Source organism: Drosophila guanche, unplaced genomic scaffold, assembly GCF_900245975.1.
Source record: "Drosophila guanche unplaced genomic scaffold, DGUA_6, whole genome shotgun sequence".
NCBI lineage: Eukaryota > Metazoa > Arthropoda > Insecta > Diptera > Drosophilidae > Drosophila > Drosophila guanche.
This window is the reverse complement of record NW_022995755.1, coordinates 3,247,873-3,265,968: the sequence shown is the minus strand read 5'-3', so window position 1 is coordinate 3,265,968 and position 18,096 is coordinate 3,247,873. Positions and strand designations below refer to the sequence as shown.

The 18,096-nt window shown below is 46.4% G+C and overlaps 1 protein-coding gene and 1 pseudogene across 2 annotated transcripts; one reads left to right on the top strand and one right to left on the bottom strand.

Moving 5' to 3' along the window:
- The first annotated feature begins 1,746 nt into the window (after positions 1-1,746).
- On the top strand, positions 1,747-2,913 carry LOC117589898 (annotated as a pseudogene).
- An 11,164-nt stretch (positions 2,914-14,077) lies between these two features.
- On the bottom strand, positions 14,078-14,990 carry LOC117589635 (calcineurin B homologous protein 3). 2 transcript variants are annotated; one of them, XM_034281725.1, is made up of 4 exons: positions 14,828-14,990; positions 14,511-14,774; positions 14,403-14,449; positions 14,078-14,343 (listed from the first exon to the last, which is right to left on the bottom strand). In XM_034281725.1, the coding sequence occupies exons 1-4, from the start codon at positions 14,967-14,969 to the stop codon at positions 14,098-14,100; spliced, it is 699 nt and encodes a 232-aa protein (XP_034137616.1). In that variant the 5' UTR covers positions 14,970-14,990; the 3' UTR covers positions 14,078-14,097. The 2 variants fall into 2 exon arrangements, with proteins under 2 accessions (XP_034137616.1, XP_034137617.1); XM_034281726.1 differs by having other exon boundaries at positions 14,080-14,343; positions 14,832-14,977.
- Positions 14,991-18,096: the final 3,106 nt, after the last annotated feature.

Genomic DNA, 18,096 nt, shown 5'->3' with positions numbered 1-18,096 from the left:
ACACCACACATGCAATGGGTACAAATTTATAGCGTGCATTAAAGCCGGACAGTTTAATTGGGTATCGACGTTTATTAATTTGTTCAGCCAGTTGTATTATAATGCCCGTAATTTGCCAGCCAATCTGTATCCTTTTGCCCACTCAGGCCTTTCAACACTTTCCATATACTCTTGGGTTTACTTGGGATGCCAAGGCCAGGAGAGGCAGAGAAAGAGCCGGAGACAAGCGTCAGCCATGCACATTAATTAGGCTGGTTCATTAGACACATGTCCATCAAGAGTGGCCCAGGAAGAGGAGCAAGCCTTGACGACTGCGCCGGCGGCAGCTACGTCTGGGGAGAAGCTTCGTCTGCATCTTTTGTTGCCTGTTTTATGTAATTAAGCCAGGCGCTCACTATTTAAATTGCTGCTGGACGGAACAGAGGGAAACTGCAAACTGTGCAAACCCCATACCCCATACGCGCCTCGGTGTATCACGAATTGGCAATTGAGGAGCCAAAAGAATCAGTTTCAAGCTGAGGTCCAGGGTCCAGGCCGAGTGCAATTTGGACGGGGCCTTGGATGGTGAGACAGAGTCAGAGGCACTGGCACAGCCAGCCTCCTCATCAAGATCCTCCAGCAGGCAGAGAGCAGAGAGACGCTCGCTCGTCAGCGCTTGAGCCAATAATTATGGTTATTAATCGGCCTGAGAATTGGCTGCTAATTTGCAGTTTAGTTACAAATTCTGGCCGCCAGCGTGCAATTACCCGCTTAAATTATAGCCTCAAAATAAACAAAACACCGCAACGCCAACGTGAATCAGATCCTGTTCTACATCAGCCATTGGGTGCAGGGGCAGACCAGTGCCAGTGCCAGTGCCAGTGCCAGTCCAATCCAATCCCAAAAGGTCACACCAGTCTCAACGCACATTGGCTTTTATGTGTGTTTGCTTATCAAGAGCCTTATCGACGATTAGGCCGGGTCAATGCAGCACATCAGCTAATGATGCTACCCAACCGTCAGGCGCTGCCACAGCCGCAGCTGTGCCCCAGTCTGATGGCTGCTCCTGCAACTCATAATTAGACGCCAGTTCTGGGGCGTTACTCAATCAAGACTTGATGGCACAACCCTCTCTCTATACAGTGCAAAGCAGAGCAACAGAGCATCATCATCATCATCAGAGGTAACTATCCTCCTGCGCCTGGCCCTGGACAGAGCCTGAGCCTGTGCCCCAGACTGCTGCATGATCGGTGCAACTACAACATAATTTCCAGACCTCGACGCGTCGCTCTTCCAATTTCGGAGGCGCGCTGGCAACACTTTTGGGCCGCCAAATCAAATCGTGTGCTGTTTATTTAAATAACCATAATTTACTGCACCTCGCTGCCCTGCACTTTCCTCCATCTATGTGGCACTTGCTCGGTGGTTCTGGTTTGGATTCGACTTCGGGTTCGGGGGCTATTTATTAACCCACACATTCAACCGCGAAACCGAAGAAAACCGAGTCCCGTGGCTGGCTTTTATGGCCTGGCACATGATTTTCCAGGGCTGTAAGAACATAAAAATTCAATTTAATATGCTGCCCAGATCATCCACTTCCCAGATCATCCTCCACATCCCACTCTTCCGATTCGTTTCAGGTTTTTAGCTGGAAAACGTTTTGTCTTTCGATCGTATTGAATGCTGGTTATGGCATCATCCAATTTTATTGTTTGTGTGGAGTTCTTTAGCCAGATCTGCGACAGTTTTATATGTGTAATTGGTGGAATGGTTGGTGGAATTTCCAGGCAGTACCTGAGCCGTAAACGAGTTTTCAGGCGGAAAACTTACAAGAAAACAAAACTTAAAACATTTTAAACAAAACAAACATTCAAATTTTGAGGCTTTGGGCCTTGCAGCTTTTCTTAGAAAATCGCTGGGAGTCGAAAATAATCAAAAGGAGCACGGCACAGGGCGTCAGGGAGTTCGCACCGGAGGAGATCACCGCCTTGTTGCTGGCCAAAATGAAGCAAACGGCAGAGGATTTCCTGGGCAGGAAGATCACAGACGCTGTGGTCACGGTGCCAGCCCGCTTCAACGATGCCCAGCGTCAGGCCACAAAGAATTGCCAGCCTCAATGTGCTGCGATTCATCAACGAACCAACAGCCGCAGCCATGGCTTATGGTTTTGATAGAAAGGATTCCGCAACGAGAGTGTTGGTGTTCGATCTGGGAGAAGGTCAAGCGGATCCTGTCCGGCTTCCCGCAGGCGTGCATCTACATCGAGTCCTGTAGATGCGCTGACCCGCGCCAAGTTCGAGGAGCTCAGCCAGGAGCTCTTCCGCTCCACTCTGCAGCCCGTGCAGACGCTGCTGGAGGATGCCCAGCTGCAGAAGACAGACGTGGATGAGATTGTGCTGATTGGTGGCTTCACACGCATACCCAAGATCCAGCAGCTGGTCGAGGACTTCTTCGATGGGAAGCAACTCTTTATGAGGCAGTTGATTCCAGGCAACACTCTGATTCCCACCAAGAAGACGCGCTCCTTTTTCACGGCCAATGACAACCAGTCCTTCGTCACCATTCAGGTGTACGAGGGAGAACGACCGCTGACCCAGGACAACCATCTGTTGGGCACATTCTAGTTAACTGGCATTCCGCAGGAGCCATACAGAAGCTTCCAGATCCAGAGATATTCGCCGAGAAGGATAAGAGATTCATGGAGAACCTGAGGACACGCCACAAGCTGGAGTCCTACGCCTACAACCTGCTGAAGGAGCACGGCACCACACACAGCCCGAGCTGAAGAAAGCCATCGACAAGGCGCTCCGGTGGCTGGAACACAGTCCCGATGCCAGTCCCGAGAAATGCAACAAGCAGCAGAAATATATCGAAGCCATAATGCGGCACCAAACTGCCGCTGTCCAGGATGAACTCTGAGAATGAGAGGACTTTCCGTTTCTATTTTCTTTACATATTTATATGCCCAATAAAGGATAGCACGCATTTAGGCCCATCATTTATTGATATCCAGCCCAGTGCCTGGACATAACACGCTCAATCCCATTATAAACAATTTATGATCCCAACCACTGGGAACGTCGCAGAAAGGCCAAGCAAATTGGCCGCGGCCGAAGATCGCTAAGTGGATGGCCCGCTGGATGATCGTTTGGTTGGTTGCTTGGTTGCTTGGTTGGTGGACTCAGCACGTCAAGTTTAGAAAAATGAGCTTGTTAACGCTCCATGATGAGAGCAGTTAGTGTCTGCTGCCATGATCTAAACCATATAACCCGAAGCCAGATCGATTCGATCGTTTCGACTGCCTCCATGCTGATGCAGATGCAGATGGAGATGGATGTGAATGTGAATGTGAATGTGGAGGCAACACAGTCCAGGGCCCAGGCCAGACTCATCATTAGGGCTTTGTGTAAAATTACAACACGATAACACGTAATCATTAGCGTGGCTCCAAGACGAGAGAAGGCACAGAGGGATCGCTGGCACGGTGTGAGCAAACAATTTGAGTTTCCACAAAGCACAACAGCAGCGAAGGCACAGCTTCAATTTGCAGTTTCATTATCAAACGAGCCAAAGAACATAATTTGACTAAGGCCAAACATTTGGCAACAGCAAACGGAAAAGGCAAAGCCAAAAGGGGAAGGCACAGGCACAGGCAGCGGCCAATTTGCAGTTCTTGTTGCTGGACGGGCGATGGCTGGTAGTCTGTCTATCGATCACGTTTCAAACTGAAAGGCACGACCATGACAACAAAGTAATCCGCACAGTGGTTACCTAAGAGTTTTCCACACACATTTTGCTCTTCTAGTTGTGTTGTCAATTTGTTTGCCAAACAAATCTCCCCAAGTGCCACTGTGCGATGCGCTTGGCGCTTGGCAGTTGCAGTTGAAGTTGCAGTTGCAAAGCTGCAAGTTTGTCTTAGAGACGCCATTGCTGTGGGAGTTGGCCAAGGCGCAGGGGAACGGCGAACAATTTAGAGCTTTAATGCAATTAATTGCAACAGTTTTGTGGCTGGAATGCGCCTCAGAGGCTCTGCACTTCCCTCCACCCACATCCACAACCACTGAATCAACTCCAATCCATTGCGAACCGTTCTGCTGCCGTTCTAACCACTTTTGGGCCGTTAATTTAAAAATTGTGCTCACGTTCTGGCAATTTGCCGACCACCCACATGCAAATTCACAGCCACATGAACCACTATATATATATATCTCCGATCCTTCTGGGGTCTTTCCGAACGCGATTCGCAGAAAATTAGCAGCACCGTCAAATGCCCAGCAGCGAGTGTGCCCAATGCAATTTGCATTGCACATTTGATTTGGCTTTGGCTCAGGCTTTGTTGCTCTTGTCTACGAGTTGGCATTCAGTTTGCTGTTTGTCTAATTTGACACTCGGGGCAGTTGCACAATTTCCCGTACATCGATGGATAGAACAGCGAAAGATCTCTGGTTGGTTGGTTGCTTGGGTGGGTGCGGTCGCGGTCGCGGGGCTTTGTTAGCATTTGGTATTCAAAGATTGGCTATGGCAATGGGTGCTAATGCTGGGTTTTGTCTTCAATTGGGCATCTTGTGTATGATTGAATCACCTTGTTAAGTCCATTAAAAGTCTCATGATCTACGATCTTGACTTGCCAAACAAAATGTCGATTAGATAATTATTTTTAATGATGCTGGCTGGACTGTTGCTCCACTCCTGTCAGTTGCCTCTAAACGATGCAAGTTCCATCTTAGAATTTAGACTTGCATGCAAAGCAAATTTCATGACAAATTAACAAAAGAATAAAGCGAGTGTCAGTCCAGAAACCAGAAACGCCACAGTTCCAGTCACAGTCCAAGTCCAAGTCCAAGTCAAAGTCAGAGTCAGAGTCGACGACAAACACCAGGGATTGTTGGCCAGGCTTCCTTGTATGGGCTGTCACAGCTAGTCGGTCGGGGTGGTATTCGGTTGGGGAGCTTCAGCTTATGGAGAAGACATGCACACAGGCATGTGCCATGGCACGGGGGGGGGTCCAGTGCCAGAGTGAGTGCGAGTGTCCAAGTGCGAGTGCGAGTCAGCCTGCTGGCCGTGTCTGGGCTGGGTAGTCCGAGTCAATATATATTCCAAAAGGAATTCCGCAAATAATTGCAGAGCGGCCAAAACTTATGGCAATTGTGTGGTCAAGCAGGCAGCAGGCAGGCAGGCAGGCAGGCAGGCAGGCAGCCCATGGAACGCATTTGGAGCTGGGGCGGCTCACGTCGCATACATCACGTGCAGGAGCGCAGCCACAGCCAAAAACAGAGGGAAACAGAGAGAGAAAAAATAAGCAAGGTACAAATTTCGAATGCAAATAAAAAGTCGCGCCAATAAACTAGACTTCGCGGCGCAGACTCAGACTCAGACAATGACAATGCAGCAGGGACTGGGACTGGGACTGGGACTGGGACTGGAACCGGGACTGGGAGCAGTCGACCCTGCAAATCCACGACGTCATGATGTCTCGCTGGGATTTGAGCTCAAGCTCAGTCCGCACCCCACACCCGTATCCCCTCATCGCAGTCTGCTTGATCGCAAAATTGCATACAAATCGGTTGTTTGGTAAATTTAACATAAGCGCGTCAGTAGCGCCTCTGGTCCGTGTCCGTGTATTTCTGTGGCAAGCTTGGAATAATTTAAAGGCAGCCAAGAGGCAGCCACAGCACAGCAAAACAATCAGGCAAATGCAACAGTGGTACAGTAATTGAATGGAAAGGCATTCAAGGATGGGAGAAGCGTAATCCATTACAGTTCCGAAACTCACCTGCAACTTTCATGATCTCTTGAGTCAGTTGTCTCTCCGTGGAATTTCCATATTTATTTGTGATCATTTTGCTAACATTTTTGAGCTCATTCTGCACCACTGTGCAATGGGGCGCGGGCTTATCTTGTTAAGCCGGCCGGTTGTCTGAGTGGCCGCTCCTGTCCTGTCGTGTAGGCATCATGTAAAACGCATTGGCCTGGCCCACAGCCCTCTTCTCCCCATTTTTTGTTTGCTCCTTCTCTGACTGTACAACTGGGACCCATCCACGTCGCCGCGCCTGTTGATCAGTGTCGTCGTTCGCGTCTTCGTTGCTGTTGTTGCTGCAGTTGTTGCCGCTGCCGCTGCCGCTGCCGCCGTCCATTTGAGTCAGGTCAGGCGTTTGGGCGCTGCAATTTGTTTGAGTTACGGCGCTTGTAAGCACACTTTAAGGATCCATTGTATTCCAATCAATAAGCCGGGCATGACAATGAGACAGAGCCGGCTACAAGCTCCATTGAATGTCGCAAATGTGTGTCTTTGTCTTTGTCCGCATCCATGTCCGTGTCCCTATCTTTCGTGTGGTGTTTGTGCGGAGCGCCGTTGTCGCCGCCGTCCTTTGGGGACTGCCAAGGGACGCGGACAAGACTTTGCTGTTGTTCCTTTTTCGGGTGTATAAAGAATTTTTGGAAACATTTCAGAATTTAATTCAAATTAGATTTGAATGTTGGAACGATCGCAGAAGATAAGACTGGGAGTTTTCCGTTTCCTTTCAGCTTAAATCGTTGCCAATCCAAATGGAATAACTAATGAAAGATTCCTTCTTTATTACTTGGATATTTGCATTTCTACTCCATGGATGCGTAACGACTTCCTTGATCGATTAATTGATTAAGTGGTTCGCAGAGCGATTCCCAGAGGACATCGTACTCACATTAGCAACACCTTTGTGGCACTGCCAATCAGGCTGGGGCCAAAGCAATTGACTTCCAATTAAATGTGTCAAACGACACAAACCCGTTAGCACGCCAAGTGGCTCGGGGAACTGAATTTCATTAGCATATCATCGGAGTGGCAGCCACAGAAGCCTCCACCGGCCGTAACAAAGACCACAATCAGAGTCAAATTTATGTGCAACTATGCGAGGCACAACAGTCAAAGGGATTAACGAGGATTAGTGGCCATGCCAGAACCAGGGGCAGAGCCAACTCCAGCCAATTGGCCAACTCCAGTGACTGACTGACGAACCCACAGACCGACTGACTGTCCGACTGTCTGACTGTCTGACAGTAGGCTAAGGAGAGGAGACTCGACTCAACTCGACTCGTCGTGGCTCGTCTCAGGCTTCAGCTGATGGCATTTACGATAAATTTACGCAAGTCATTTGACAACGCTGCAACTGCTGCATCATTATAGAGACGACTGCAAGAGGCATCCACAAATATGCAAAGCAGCTACTGATGATTGTCGAAAGTTGTTAGCAGAGGTAGAAGGAACAGCAGCAGCAGCAGCAGCAGCAACAAGAGCCATCGTAGCCCGCAACAAAACAAACAAAATGTCGCACATTAAGCGTCTGAACATATCTCAAATGTCACGTATACGTCATGTCTGCCGCTCTGCTGACGAGGCAGCGGCAATTAATTAATCCTGCACTCGGCCACAGCTCGCTGCTAACTGGCCAGGCTAACTAGACAGTGTCTAGCACAGGTTGCCCTCACCCCCCCCCCCCCCCCCCCCCCCCCCACTGAGCATGCCATGAGGCTTGGGCCCACATCTTCATTCAGAGCCCGACGAAGGCTCATTCATGACTGCAGTCGAGAGAGTCGCTGGCATATTAAAACGTGTCTAGGAACAGGTGAAGATGTTCACATAAATTACCACCTCTTCATTAGTCGCGCATACGCGAAGCACTGCACAGTGGTTCGACTGTGTGTGGAAGTCTTTCAGGAGTACCAAAATGGCAGCAGCACGCAGCTCGCAGCTCGCTCCACTGTGCTGCACTGCCCGACTGGGGCTGCTCCTCTTTGGCTTTGAGCAGGCTTAATGGAATTTAATTTCTTGTTAGCCGCAACTAACTGCAACCGCATCGAGATAAGCAGGAGGAGTAGAGTTCTTCGGGGAGTGTGTGTTTGCACGGGTCTGCGTGCCTGACCCCATAAGCCTCGCGATAGCCAAGAGCCGTGAGCCGAGTTAGTTGCTTGGCTCGTTTCCTGTGACACAGTTCTGGCAATTAGTCATTGGAATCACGTATACGCCTGCGTGTCTGGCAGCCATTTTATGGCAAAAGCCTCAACGTCAACGCTGGGCTTTTGTAATTTTAATTACTTCCCCTTATGGCTGGCTGAGTTATTAGATGCAGGAGTTGAGCCAAGCGCAAGGAGCTGCAGCTGGCAGGACCTGTTCAAAGTGACGGCTCCGCAGATTGTTTTACAACATAATTAAGCAGCATTGTTGTTGGGAACGCACACTCTCCGGCACACACACTCCCGTACGCAGGCAAATTATGAAGTGCAGTCAAGTGCATGTGGCTCGTTTCTCTTTTGCTTTTGCTTTTGCTTTTGCTTTTTGTGGCTGTTTGGTGTAGGGGCAGGCAGGCATAAAAAACGTCACTCATGTGGCCAAACAACGCCCCTGTCATTGTGCGAAGGAGTTCTCGCGGCAAGGTGAGAATCGAGGAGATGTTCTTGCTTGCAACTTTATTTCCATGCCCCAGGCGTGCGAGAACAGCAACTGCAACAAGAACAACAACGCGTAGCAACAACAGCGACAACTGCAGCAAGTCAACAACACAACAATTCGATACACACACTTGCCACACTCTGGGGCAAAGCCTGGGCCAGCCACTTGGCGACTGCCTGGTGTGAAAGCGTGTTGCCATCCACCGATCCAGATTCCGATTCCGTTCGACATTTTCTACACGCAGAGAAATTGAAGGAGGAAAAGTTTATTCAACGAAAAAGAGTTTCAGAGATTTCCTGGCAATTTGCATACTCGAATGTCCCTACCGTTTCTCTCAGTGCAACCAATTCTCATGCATCTGGAGTGTCGGGGCCCATGGTCCTTGGTTCCAGGTTCTGTCCGTCTGCCGGGATGGGCCGTCTGCTAAAGCGTTCAGCATCGATTCGTTATGATTGCATGTTAAATGGCTCCCGCTGAGTTATTACGAGACAAAATCCTTATTTATCGCTTTCTGATTTATTTGTAAACGATTTTCATGCCCATCGCCCATGGACGTGGACGTGGACGTGGACATGGGATGTGGTTGAGGATGGGGATGGGGATGGGGATGGGCACCCATCCAAGCTGGACAGGGATTGGATGTGGACTTGGAGCTGGCATCGGATTGTAGCATCTTGATGGGCTGGCCAGCTTGTTTGCTCAGCAGAATCTCAGTTGGTTCCTGCCAATTTTTTCAACGCCTTGTTTTATGGCCAAGAAAGGGTTCTCTTTCCTCTCCCTCTCCCGTCCCTCTCCTTCCCCCTTTATTATTTCCCTTGTGTGCGTTTCTTATCTTTTTCGAAACTGTTGCTGCTTACTTAATTTTGACATATTTATTTTTATTATGTGCTGCATATTCTGAAGGTGGGAGTCGGTCGGATGCTGCACCTGGCCCGTACTCCCCGCCTTCGCTTATGATTGAGTGCCATTTCTTGGGGGTCACAATGGGGGTCAGATGGGTTATTTGATTTGCAGCCAAAGGAAAGTGTTTCTTGTTTGTTGCTTTTCTAATTTGAGCCCATTCAAGTGGGAAATTCATTTCGACTGTGGGAGTTGAAGGCTTTCAGAGCCAGGGATGGGACTTATATGGGTTTATTGAGTGGAAGAATGTTCATTTTTGGACATGGAATTAGCATGAGGATTCGTTGATTTTTCCGTTATATGTAGACCTGGTATTACATTTTTTTTTATCAAAATTAACTTCATTAAGCTCTGATTGAAGTACTTTTCCCACTGCCCCTTCCGTTCTGCTCCTGTAATTCCTAAGCCCCGTTAGGAGTCAGTGTTGCCTTCCATAAACCAATGTCACTCAATTGGCCAATTGCTCGGACACCAAAACACCACACAAGCAACTCCAATTTCTCAGTTATGCCAAAGGAATGCAGAGGAGAGGAAGCAGCAGCCAAAAAGAACCAAAAGAAGGAAAGAGAACGAAGAGAACAGAGGGAGAGAGAGAGGGAGATGGTGAAATGGTCGACGCCTTATGTTAACAACCGAAACGAAAGAACCGAACATGGCTTATTAAAACGCAAAACGGCTTTTTACGATGGCAATAAATTGGTGCCGAAGCTGTGGCTGCTGCTGCTGCTGGGGACTGAGGCTGATCTTAAAGCTGCTCTGGGTATGTGTGTATATGCAAAGTCAAAAAGGAGCTGCTGCAAATAAGCAACAAGAGAGGGCAACTTTTATGGCTTAAATTAATAAAATAAGCTTTGTCAGACAATTTACAACGCGTCTTCAGCGAGCAGATTACGAGCACGCGGACACGATCCAACTCCATGCGGCAGAGGGAGAGAGAGCAGCAAAGAGAAGATCCACCACACAAGGCAAACAAGCTGCAGGAGCGGGAGGAGGGCAGAGTCAGCCCGCAAACCGCAAGAGAGTGTATTTTCCGTGTCGAAGTTTAGAATACTCTTTGTAGATGAAGCGAGAGAAGGGGAACTAAACAAATAACCCAACAGTGTGGGAGCCGGCAGCAAAGAGCAACAGCAGCAGCGACGTCAACGCTCTGACTCCAACGCATAAATGAGCAAGCGCTCTCTCAATCTCACGTTCAGTCAATCGATCGCATTTCGCATATATTTGCTGGACCAAAGAAGTTGAAGAAAATAATCATCATAATCTATTCCAAATTACCAAAACATTCTCAATTTATAACAGAGTTAATTGCAAACTTCTTCCCATAACCACACGACCACCTCTGCAGTGTATTAAAGTCAGAAAACGGCGAACCAGTGCGACATTGAATGCTGCCTGACTGTCTGCCTGGATGCTCGTTAGTTAGAGAGAGAGAGAGTGGCAGAGATAGAAGGAGATAGCAAGCACTGGGTGACTGTGACTACTCCAGAGAGTTGCGGTGTTTGTTCGTTAATTAGTGAACATATTTCTTATAATCGGTGTCATATTAGTTATAAATTGGATAAAAGCGCAAAACGACAACTTAATTAATTTTAAATTCCAATTTATAAACAAGAAATGCAAAAGTTGTTGCGAGCATATGCTGTACCCCTTGTTGGACCGCTCTGAAGTGGCCTGTTGCTGGTGTTTGCTGGTGCTGATGATGGTGCCGCACTGATAACGATTATGGGTGGAAGTACCCAAAAGCAGGGCCCCCAGACAACAGAGATCCCTTGTTTGCTAATCATGTGCAGAGACAGAGGAGACTTCTACAGCAGAAGAGGCTTTCGAAAAGAGAGAGAAGAACAAACTGCTCCCATCACTAGAATAGAGAACCAAGCTGCTGCCTCTCTTTACACTCTTTCTTCCTCTGTCTCACTCGCCTCCACAGCTTCATTTAAATTTCTTTACTCTTCCCCCAACTTCCATCTTCCCTTTTCGCTGCTGTTGGCTGCAAATGCTGGAGCATCCTTTGTCGATTCCAAGAATTTCGTGTGGACTGGCGGCTGGTGCGGTGCGCTGTGCACCGTGCCCACAATTCGATTAGGTCCAGGTCCAGGCAGGCATTGGAGGCCATGTCCGCCGCTGATATATTGCCAACGATCATCAGTGATCATCATTTTGTTTCGACAAGATTGCATTTCGTTACGAAATGGAGATGGAGAGTTGGAGGAGGCTCGGCAACAGGGACTGCAAAAATTACCTTATAACTTAATTCATTAATAAATTTATGAATTGATCGTTGTAAATTGCTGGCCAAATTTATGGGCCACAGAACTGTGGCACTGGAGTTGATCTTCTCCTTCTTTGGAGCCTGTGAATGATCTGGCCATTTGTCAGGCGCATTTCAAATGCCAAATGAACGTAACTCTCCAAAAGACATTGTAATTAATGTGGCATTGGGCCTTAAAGACGCTGTGACTAATTTATTTTGATAAATTTCAATTATTAAGCCATCATTATCGGCCTGAGGCTAGAGCCGAGACCCCAGCCCGTGGGCAGAGGCCGTACAATGAATGAATCTGAATGGTTTTTGTTCTGAATGAACGCGAGTTTCACTTCCTTCTGAATCGATTCTTTGAGTTGACAAAAAAAAACACAGTCTTGGGCTTGGGCACTCTTAAAATATCTTTGAAACCGTTGGGGATATCAATCAATAAAGTTTTTTACAGCCAGACAATAATAATGGGAAATGGGGGAAAGACGCTGAACAATGCACCCTTGACAAGGGTTTAGATGAATGAAATGAGCTTTGCGGACTCATTGATTAATGTTCAGATTTTAGGAGATGATTATTCGATAAACAACCGAGTCAAGTTTCAAAACTGTGAGCCAGTGGGAAACGGAATTACTTTTGAGAGAAATATTTTTCATTGAACGCGCACATTTTTGCGCGAAATTCATTTCATTGAAAGTTTCTCTGTAGCAGTGGCCGTGTTTTGATGATAAAGTGAAGACCTGAAGCGATGACAGCTTGGGATTCCAGCAGCAGCAGCAGCAGCAGCATCAGCCTTCGCTTCGACTTGCCGCATTAATTTTGCTAATCCTGCCTGAGCTGCCCGACGATGATGGGGCTGACGATCATGGAAGGAGAGGACAGGACAGGACAGGACAGGACAGGCCAGGAGACGTGGGCTGGGGATAAAGACCCGAGACAGGTCAGACCGAGAGGAAGCAGCAGCAGCAGGAGAAGCACCGACTCTTGGCTCTGGCCGACTGATTTTATATGGTTATATTTCTTGCTTTTGACAGCAACAAGCCTCGTTTGTCGTGCTGAAGAGTGTTGAGGCTGCTGCCCGACCATACCCATTCCCATCTCGCAACCATTGCGATTCCCATTCCCAAGGAATGTCAAATTAACACACAATGCGGCAGCTAATACATTAAACAATATGAGAGAAGAGAAAAATCAAAAAAAAAAACGACAGAGAGAGAGAGAGAGATATATGCAACCAGCATCCAATTGCATTTTCCCAGAAGTTATAGGCACACACAGCCCGAGATCGTAAATTATATCAATCTTGTAAGTAGCTGCCAACATTTAGGAACAATTCTGTTAATCACTTAATTTATGCAACTGAAAACAAATCGCAACCTTGTTGCACAAGCAAAAGGAACTACATACAAGAGTAGCTGCCATTAATGTTGGAGGTTATCCATTTTGGGCACAGAACACAACCGATGCTGGACTGGACTGGACTGGACTGGGCTGGGCTAATAAACGATCATTTAATAAGCGTTTTAATGCCAAATTTACGATCGCTTTATTTGCATAAATTACCAAAGTTGCCAACTGTATGCACATTAATTTCGCAACCAAATTGCCAATAAAATGTAATTTATGTTGCTATGCCAACACCACAGATCCCAGCCTCGAGTCCCCTGCGAACTTCGAATTCCTTCAACGCGCTTGGACGATCAGCGAATAAAAGGGAACACATGACGATGACTATATACAGGCACACACATACATATCTACATACCTCGTACATATGTTTGGAGTCAAAGGTAGTAAAGTTTATGATCTTTCGGTTGGCATTTTGCATCGTTTTGCCTTTCTCCCTCTGTTGCGTATGCGCGGCTCCTCCTAATAGAGTCATAAAATTCGCCATTCGACAGAAACCGAATTCATGGGACGCTTTTCAGAAACATTCATTCGAATGTATGTAGTATCCAATCAAACCTTTTTGGTATTACCCACTCACGAACTATATTGTATATGCTATCTTCAGCCCAGACTCGTGACAGTTTGGGGCTAAACTTTTCCCTATATAAAGCGATTTTGGGGTGTTGTATTCTAGAGCAAAAGTTCTACTTCAAAGCACCAAAAACAGTCAGCATGATGTCAATTTTGAATACCGCTTCGATGGGCAAGATGTTTTGCGTTGCTGTAAGTATAAAGAGATCCTTAAATCCTAATCCACTGTAAAATTTATTATTTTTAGGTCCTACTTCTCCATCTAATGGCTCCAGCTAGGGCTCTGGTTGGTGAATTACTAGGACAAGTGACTTGTGTGGAGAGTTCTGCATTGTCTAACGTTGTTGGCTTACTTACGGGCTTAACAGACAACCTAGTACCCGCTTTATTGGAGGCTTTAAGTCCCACATTGACAAAAATTCTGGGGGTGGTGAATACGGTTTTGGGTTTGGTTCAGAGCATCTTATCGGGACTAAAGATAATCCCCGTCTAAAATGAATATCAATAAAGTTTCAATCACTTTTGAAGTGCAGCATAAATGTACTCAGTTTATATTTTACTTCCAACAAAACCACTTTGGAGACTTCCCATCATCGTTGGAACGTCCACGGAACTCGGGTATAAAGGTGACCATCATTTCGGCCATGTCAAAGACCTCGAAGGCCTTGCAGAAATCATTGAATGATATTTGATTACTGTCCGTACCATCCATTTCGATCATCATGGTATCCACTATGCGCATGATCTGCAAATGATCCATCACATGCGCGAATAGTTTGTGCACAATTATCACTAGATCCACCTGTAAATAGGGGTATTCTATTAGATATTTGTTACACTTAAAGCAATATATATATCTACCTTGGTGATGCGTCCATCTTTGTTGTGATCATACATATTGAATAGATCTATAAACGAACATTGAAAAACATACAAGAAAACAGAGATCCAAAAAGTCTCCACACTTACAGCTCAGCTTGCGATCTTTCCCTTCATTTTTGACACCTCGCTTGGTCTTCAGCGAGTGAGCTTGGAAGGTGCTCAGGAATATGGCAAACTCTACAAAAGTGATCACATTCTTCTCCCCAAACATGCAATTCAGGATCGTTGGCAGCAGTGGATTGAGGGACAACAGGCCCGAGTAAAAGTTGTACTTTTGCACCTGATTCGGACGATATTCGCCAGAAATTTGACAGAATCGATTGTACAGATGCTGTATCTGTGTGGGTTTCACTGTGGGGGAAGCAAGTACTGGCTGAGATTACTCCATTACTTTCACCACTCACGTACATTGTGTCTTTGTCTTGAGGGTATCCATAAACTCCGCTGGGACTGTGGGATGCGGAGATGTGGAATTCCTGCAGCAACATCCACCCATTCTGTTTCGGGTTTCCTATTTACACACAATTCACATAAACCTGACAGCATTTACTAGGAAAGAATGAGGCACTTGCTACTTAATTTTCCGTTTTTCCGCCCTTAGAGATCAGTTTAGATTACAGTCCGAGGCTCTCTTTATCGCTCTGCTCGGAGATTTCTCGTTGTCTTTTACGATTACGCACACCCATAAAAACATTGAGATCTCAAAAGACAAGAAGCTGCGACAAGTGACATTCTCTGTGTGGAGCAAGTCGAGCCACTCATAAAGCATATTAGTTCATTAAAAATAAAAATTAAACCGAACTCGGAGTCAGATTTGGACTAAAGTTCTGTGTTGCCTGTGTTGTGGCCGCCTTTAATGAGGTCTGCGTGTCCGTCTTTGGTTTTATTCTCTGAACCCAGCAACCGGTTCAGGGGTTAAGGGCGTAAAACAGTTGATGAAATGTGTCTCTTTACATTTTATAGTTCCTCAAATGATGGGTATATGAATGAGGAACAGAGAATTCCATTCAGTGAGACGGAAGTGAGAAGATTTTCTTACTAGATGTTCATGGATATTGAGCCTTCAAATATCTATTTCATAATTTAATTAAATAAACTTCCCAAGAGTAGCAGAGCTTCGCTTAGACCCTTCTGCAGTCCGTTTACATAATGTGTCTGTGGGTATATTTGACCGACACATTCGGCCTTGGGCGGAGTAGAAAATCATATAATATTTGGCAGTCTTAGAACAACATTAAGCGTTGTGTGGTCCGCGTGCCGGGGGTCACGTCTCGCATATCTGGCGGCCAATTTGTTGCAAAAATGTGTGCCACATGACAAGCAATTAAGCTTGGACTACGACAAAGTACGTGCCCCGATCCCGACTCAGGTTCGGGCTTGGTCTTGGGCCTTGTCTTTGACTTGGTCACAGATATGTCCAGGGGACAGTGGAGGTTTAGTGAACCCGGTCGCGAGAGCGATAAATTTATGACAAATTTTCAAAAGAAATGCCAGGCACCGGGCCGACTGGGCTGGCTGGGCAGACTGCGTGTGGTTTAGTGGTTCTCCAGCAAGAGTTTCGGAACTCTCTCGACGTGGCGGCACTTAACACCACGCATCATTTTAATTATTTATTTGGTCATAAAACAGTCGAAGCCGGGGGAGGCGAGGCCGATGCGCTGGTTGAGGCATGAGGGATGCGGGTTGCGGGATGCGGGCTAAGGACAGGAAGGGGGCGAGTGGCCGACTTTCGGCACAGTTTTCGTTAGCTTCAGGTTGAAAATCGTTAAATTTAACAAATTGCCAGCGATTTTTATCGCGCTCCAAGCCCACAGTCAGGGCAGACCAAAAACCCAACCCAACCCAACCCAACCCTGTCCTGTCCTGAACGGCCCTGCCCCATAGATTGTCAGTTGGTTTTTGTTTTCCTTGTACATATTTTCGGACTGGCAAATTTATTTATGACCAACGGCAGAGTTTTTCGGTTCGGTTTCGGCCTCGGCCATAACGCATAATTGGCCAAAGACTTATGCGAGAGATGACTCAGGTTGAAACCGCTCGAAACTTTTCCCCCAACTAAGTTGAATGATATTCCTGCAATGGAATAGATTCCCAAAATGTTTAATGTTCTGTTTAAAACTTGAAAGATTGAATGATGATCCATCCTTAGACTTTAGTTCGTTGTCCAAGTCTTTCGTTGCTTTGCCAAAAATGTTGCCATGCTTATTTCTGCGCATTCAAATAATTAAGCAACACATCAAATGGCAGTTAATAATATGGAAAATGTAATTTAATTGCAAACACAACCAAATTATGGCCACTATTAATACCAAAATAAATTTTGTAGCTCGAAAAGAGCCTGTTAATTGCCACCAATATGCAATGGCCGGCTAAAAAACAACGAATCGCAGCTGTGGCCAGTCGACTGGCAAGCGCTTCAGACTGTCTACAAACATGTTAACTGAAAATAACCTGTAATTATAATAATTATCTGTAAATTATATGGCGCACTTACCATTGCGCACGGATTCATGCGCCTGTCATAAAAATCCAAAGCGAACTTTTGAGTCAACTTTGGCTGTTTAATCTTGCTCAAATTTCAGACAACTGGCACTACGACCAGTTAACGGTTGCAGTCAATGGTTAACGGCTGTAAGCTACTGCTGGCAGGCAGTACACCACACGATGCACACTGCCCCGAAATTTGTGGCACGTTTCTTAGGTGCCTCAATCTATATGGAGGTGAGCAGCAGCTAAGCAAGAGTAGGATCAATCGTTAATGGGTGTCAGATCGGATGAAAATTATTTATGTGTTCGGTGCTCGCTGTTGACTGATATTTAGTTCACTTTTCTTTCTTTCAGTGTACTTGTGTCCAAGCGACAATTGCAGTTTTATGCCGGTGGACATCAGAAACGTGATCATAGCCCCTCCATTTAGACGAAAATTAAATCAAATTTCATTTTCATGTGTGAAGCTGCCGCTCCATCGCATAATCCGGTTGACTGTTGGTGAGTTTTCTTGTTGTTGTTGTAATCTTGTTGGTGTTTCTTTTTCTACCATTTGGTAAAAGTATTTTTGTTGTAGCTCTTTAGTTGCTGATTAGTTGTTGGATTATTGTTCTTATTGTGGCACTTTTGTTGTTGGAATACTGTTGGTGTATGGCTTTTTGTTGTTGGTGTACTGTAATCATTTGTTGTGCGTACCCGCTCGGCACTCGCTTGGGCAGCTCGCTCGATTCTTCATAATTGAAACGAGTTTGCCACAAGTGAACATGTTTTTTTCAGTTTTATTTTGTCGGTGTTGGGGTTGGGGGGTTGTGGGCAAGCCCAAACATACAACATTGTCAGATGTTTCGCAGTTGAGTGTCGGTTATAAAGTAATTAGCCTCAATTTAATGTTTATACTTTGTTGATTATGATTATGTTAATTATATGAGTTTATGCGACACGGTGAAAACAGGGAAACATTCCGGTTGCCCTGTCATCATCATCACCGCCGCTTTTGACACTGATGAACTCGAAAGTGTGACAAGCCAAGAGATTGCTTAATGTCCGAGTTACATGGAAACTTTTCCATGCATGTCCAGTCCAGCCCAGCCCAACCCAAAGAGAAATGGGTTCCAGAGGTGGGTGTTGGACTCAGCTTTCGTTCATTCTGGTTTGGCTACCCCGTGGCCAATGGCTGGCTAATGGC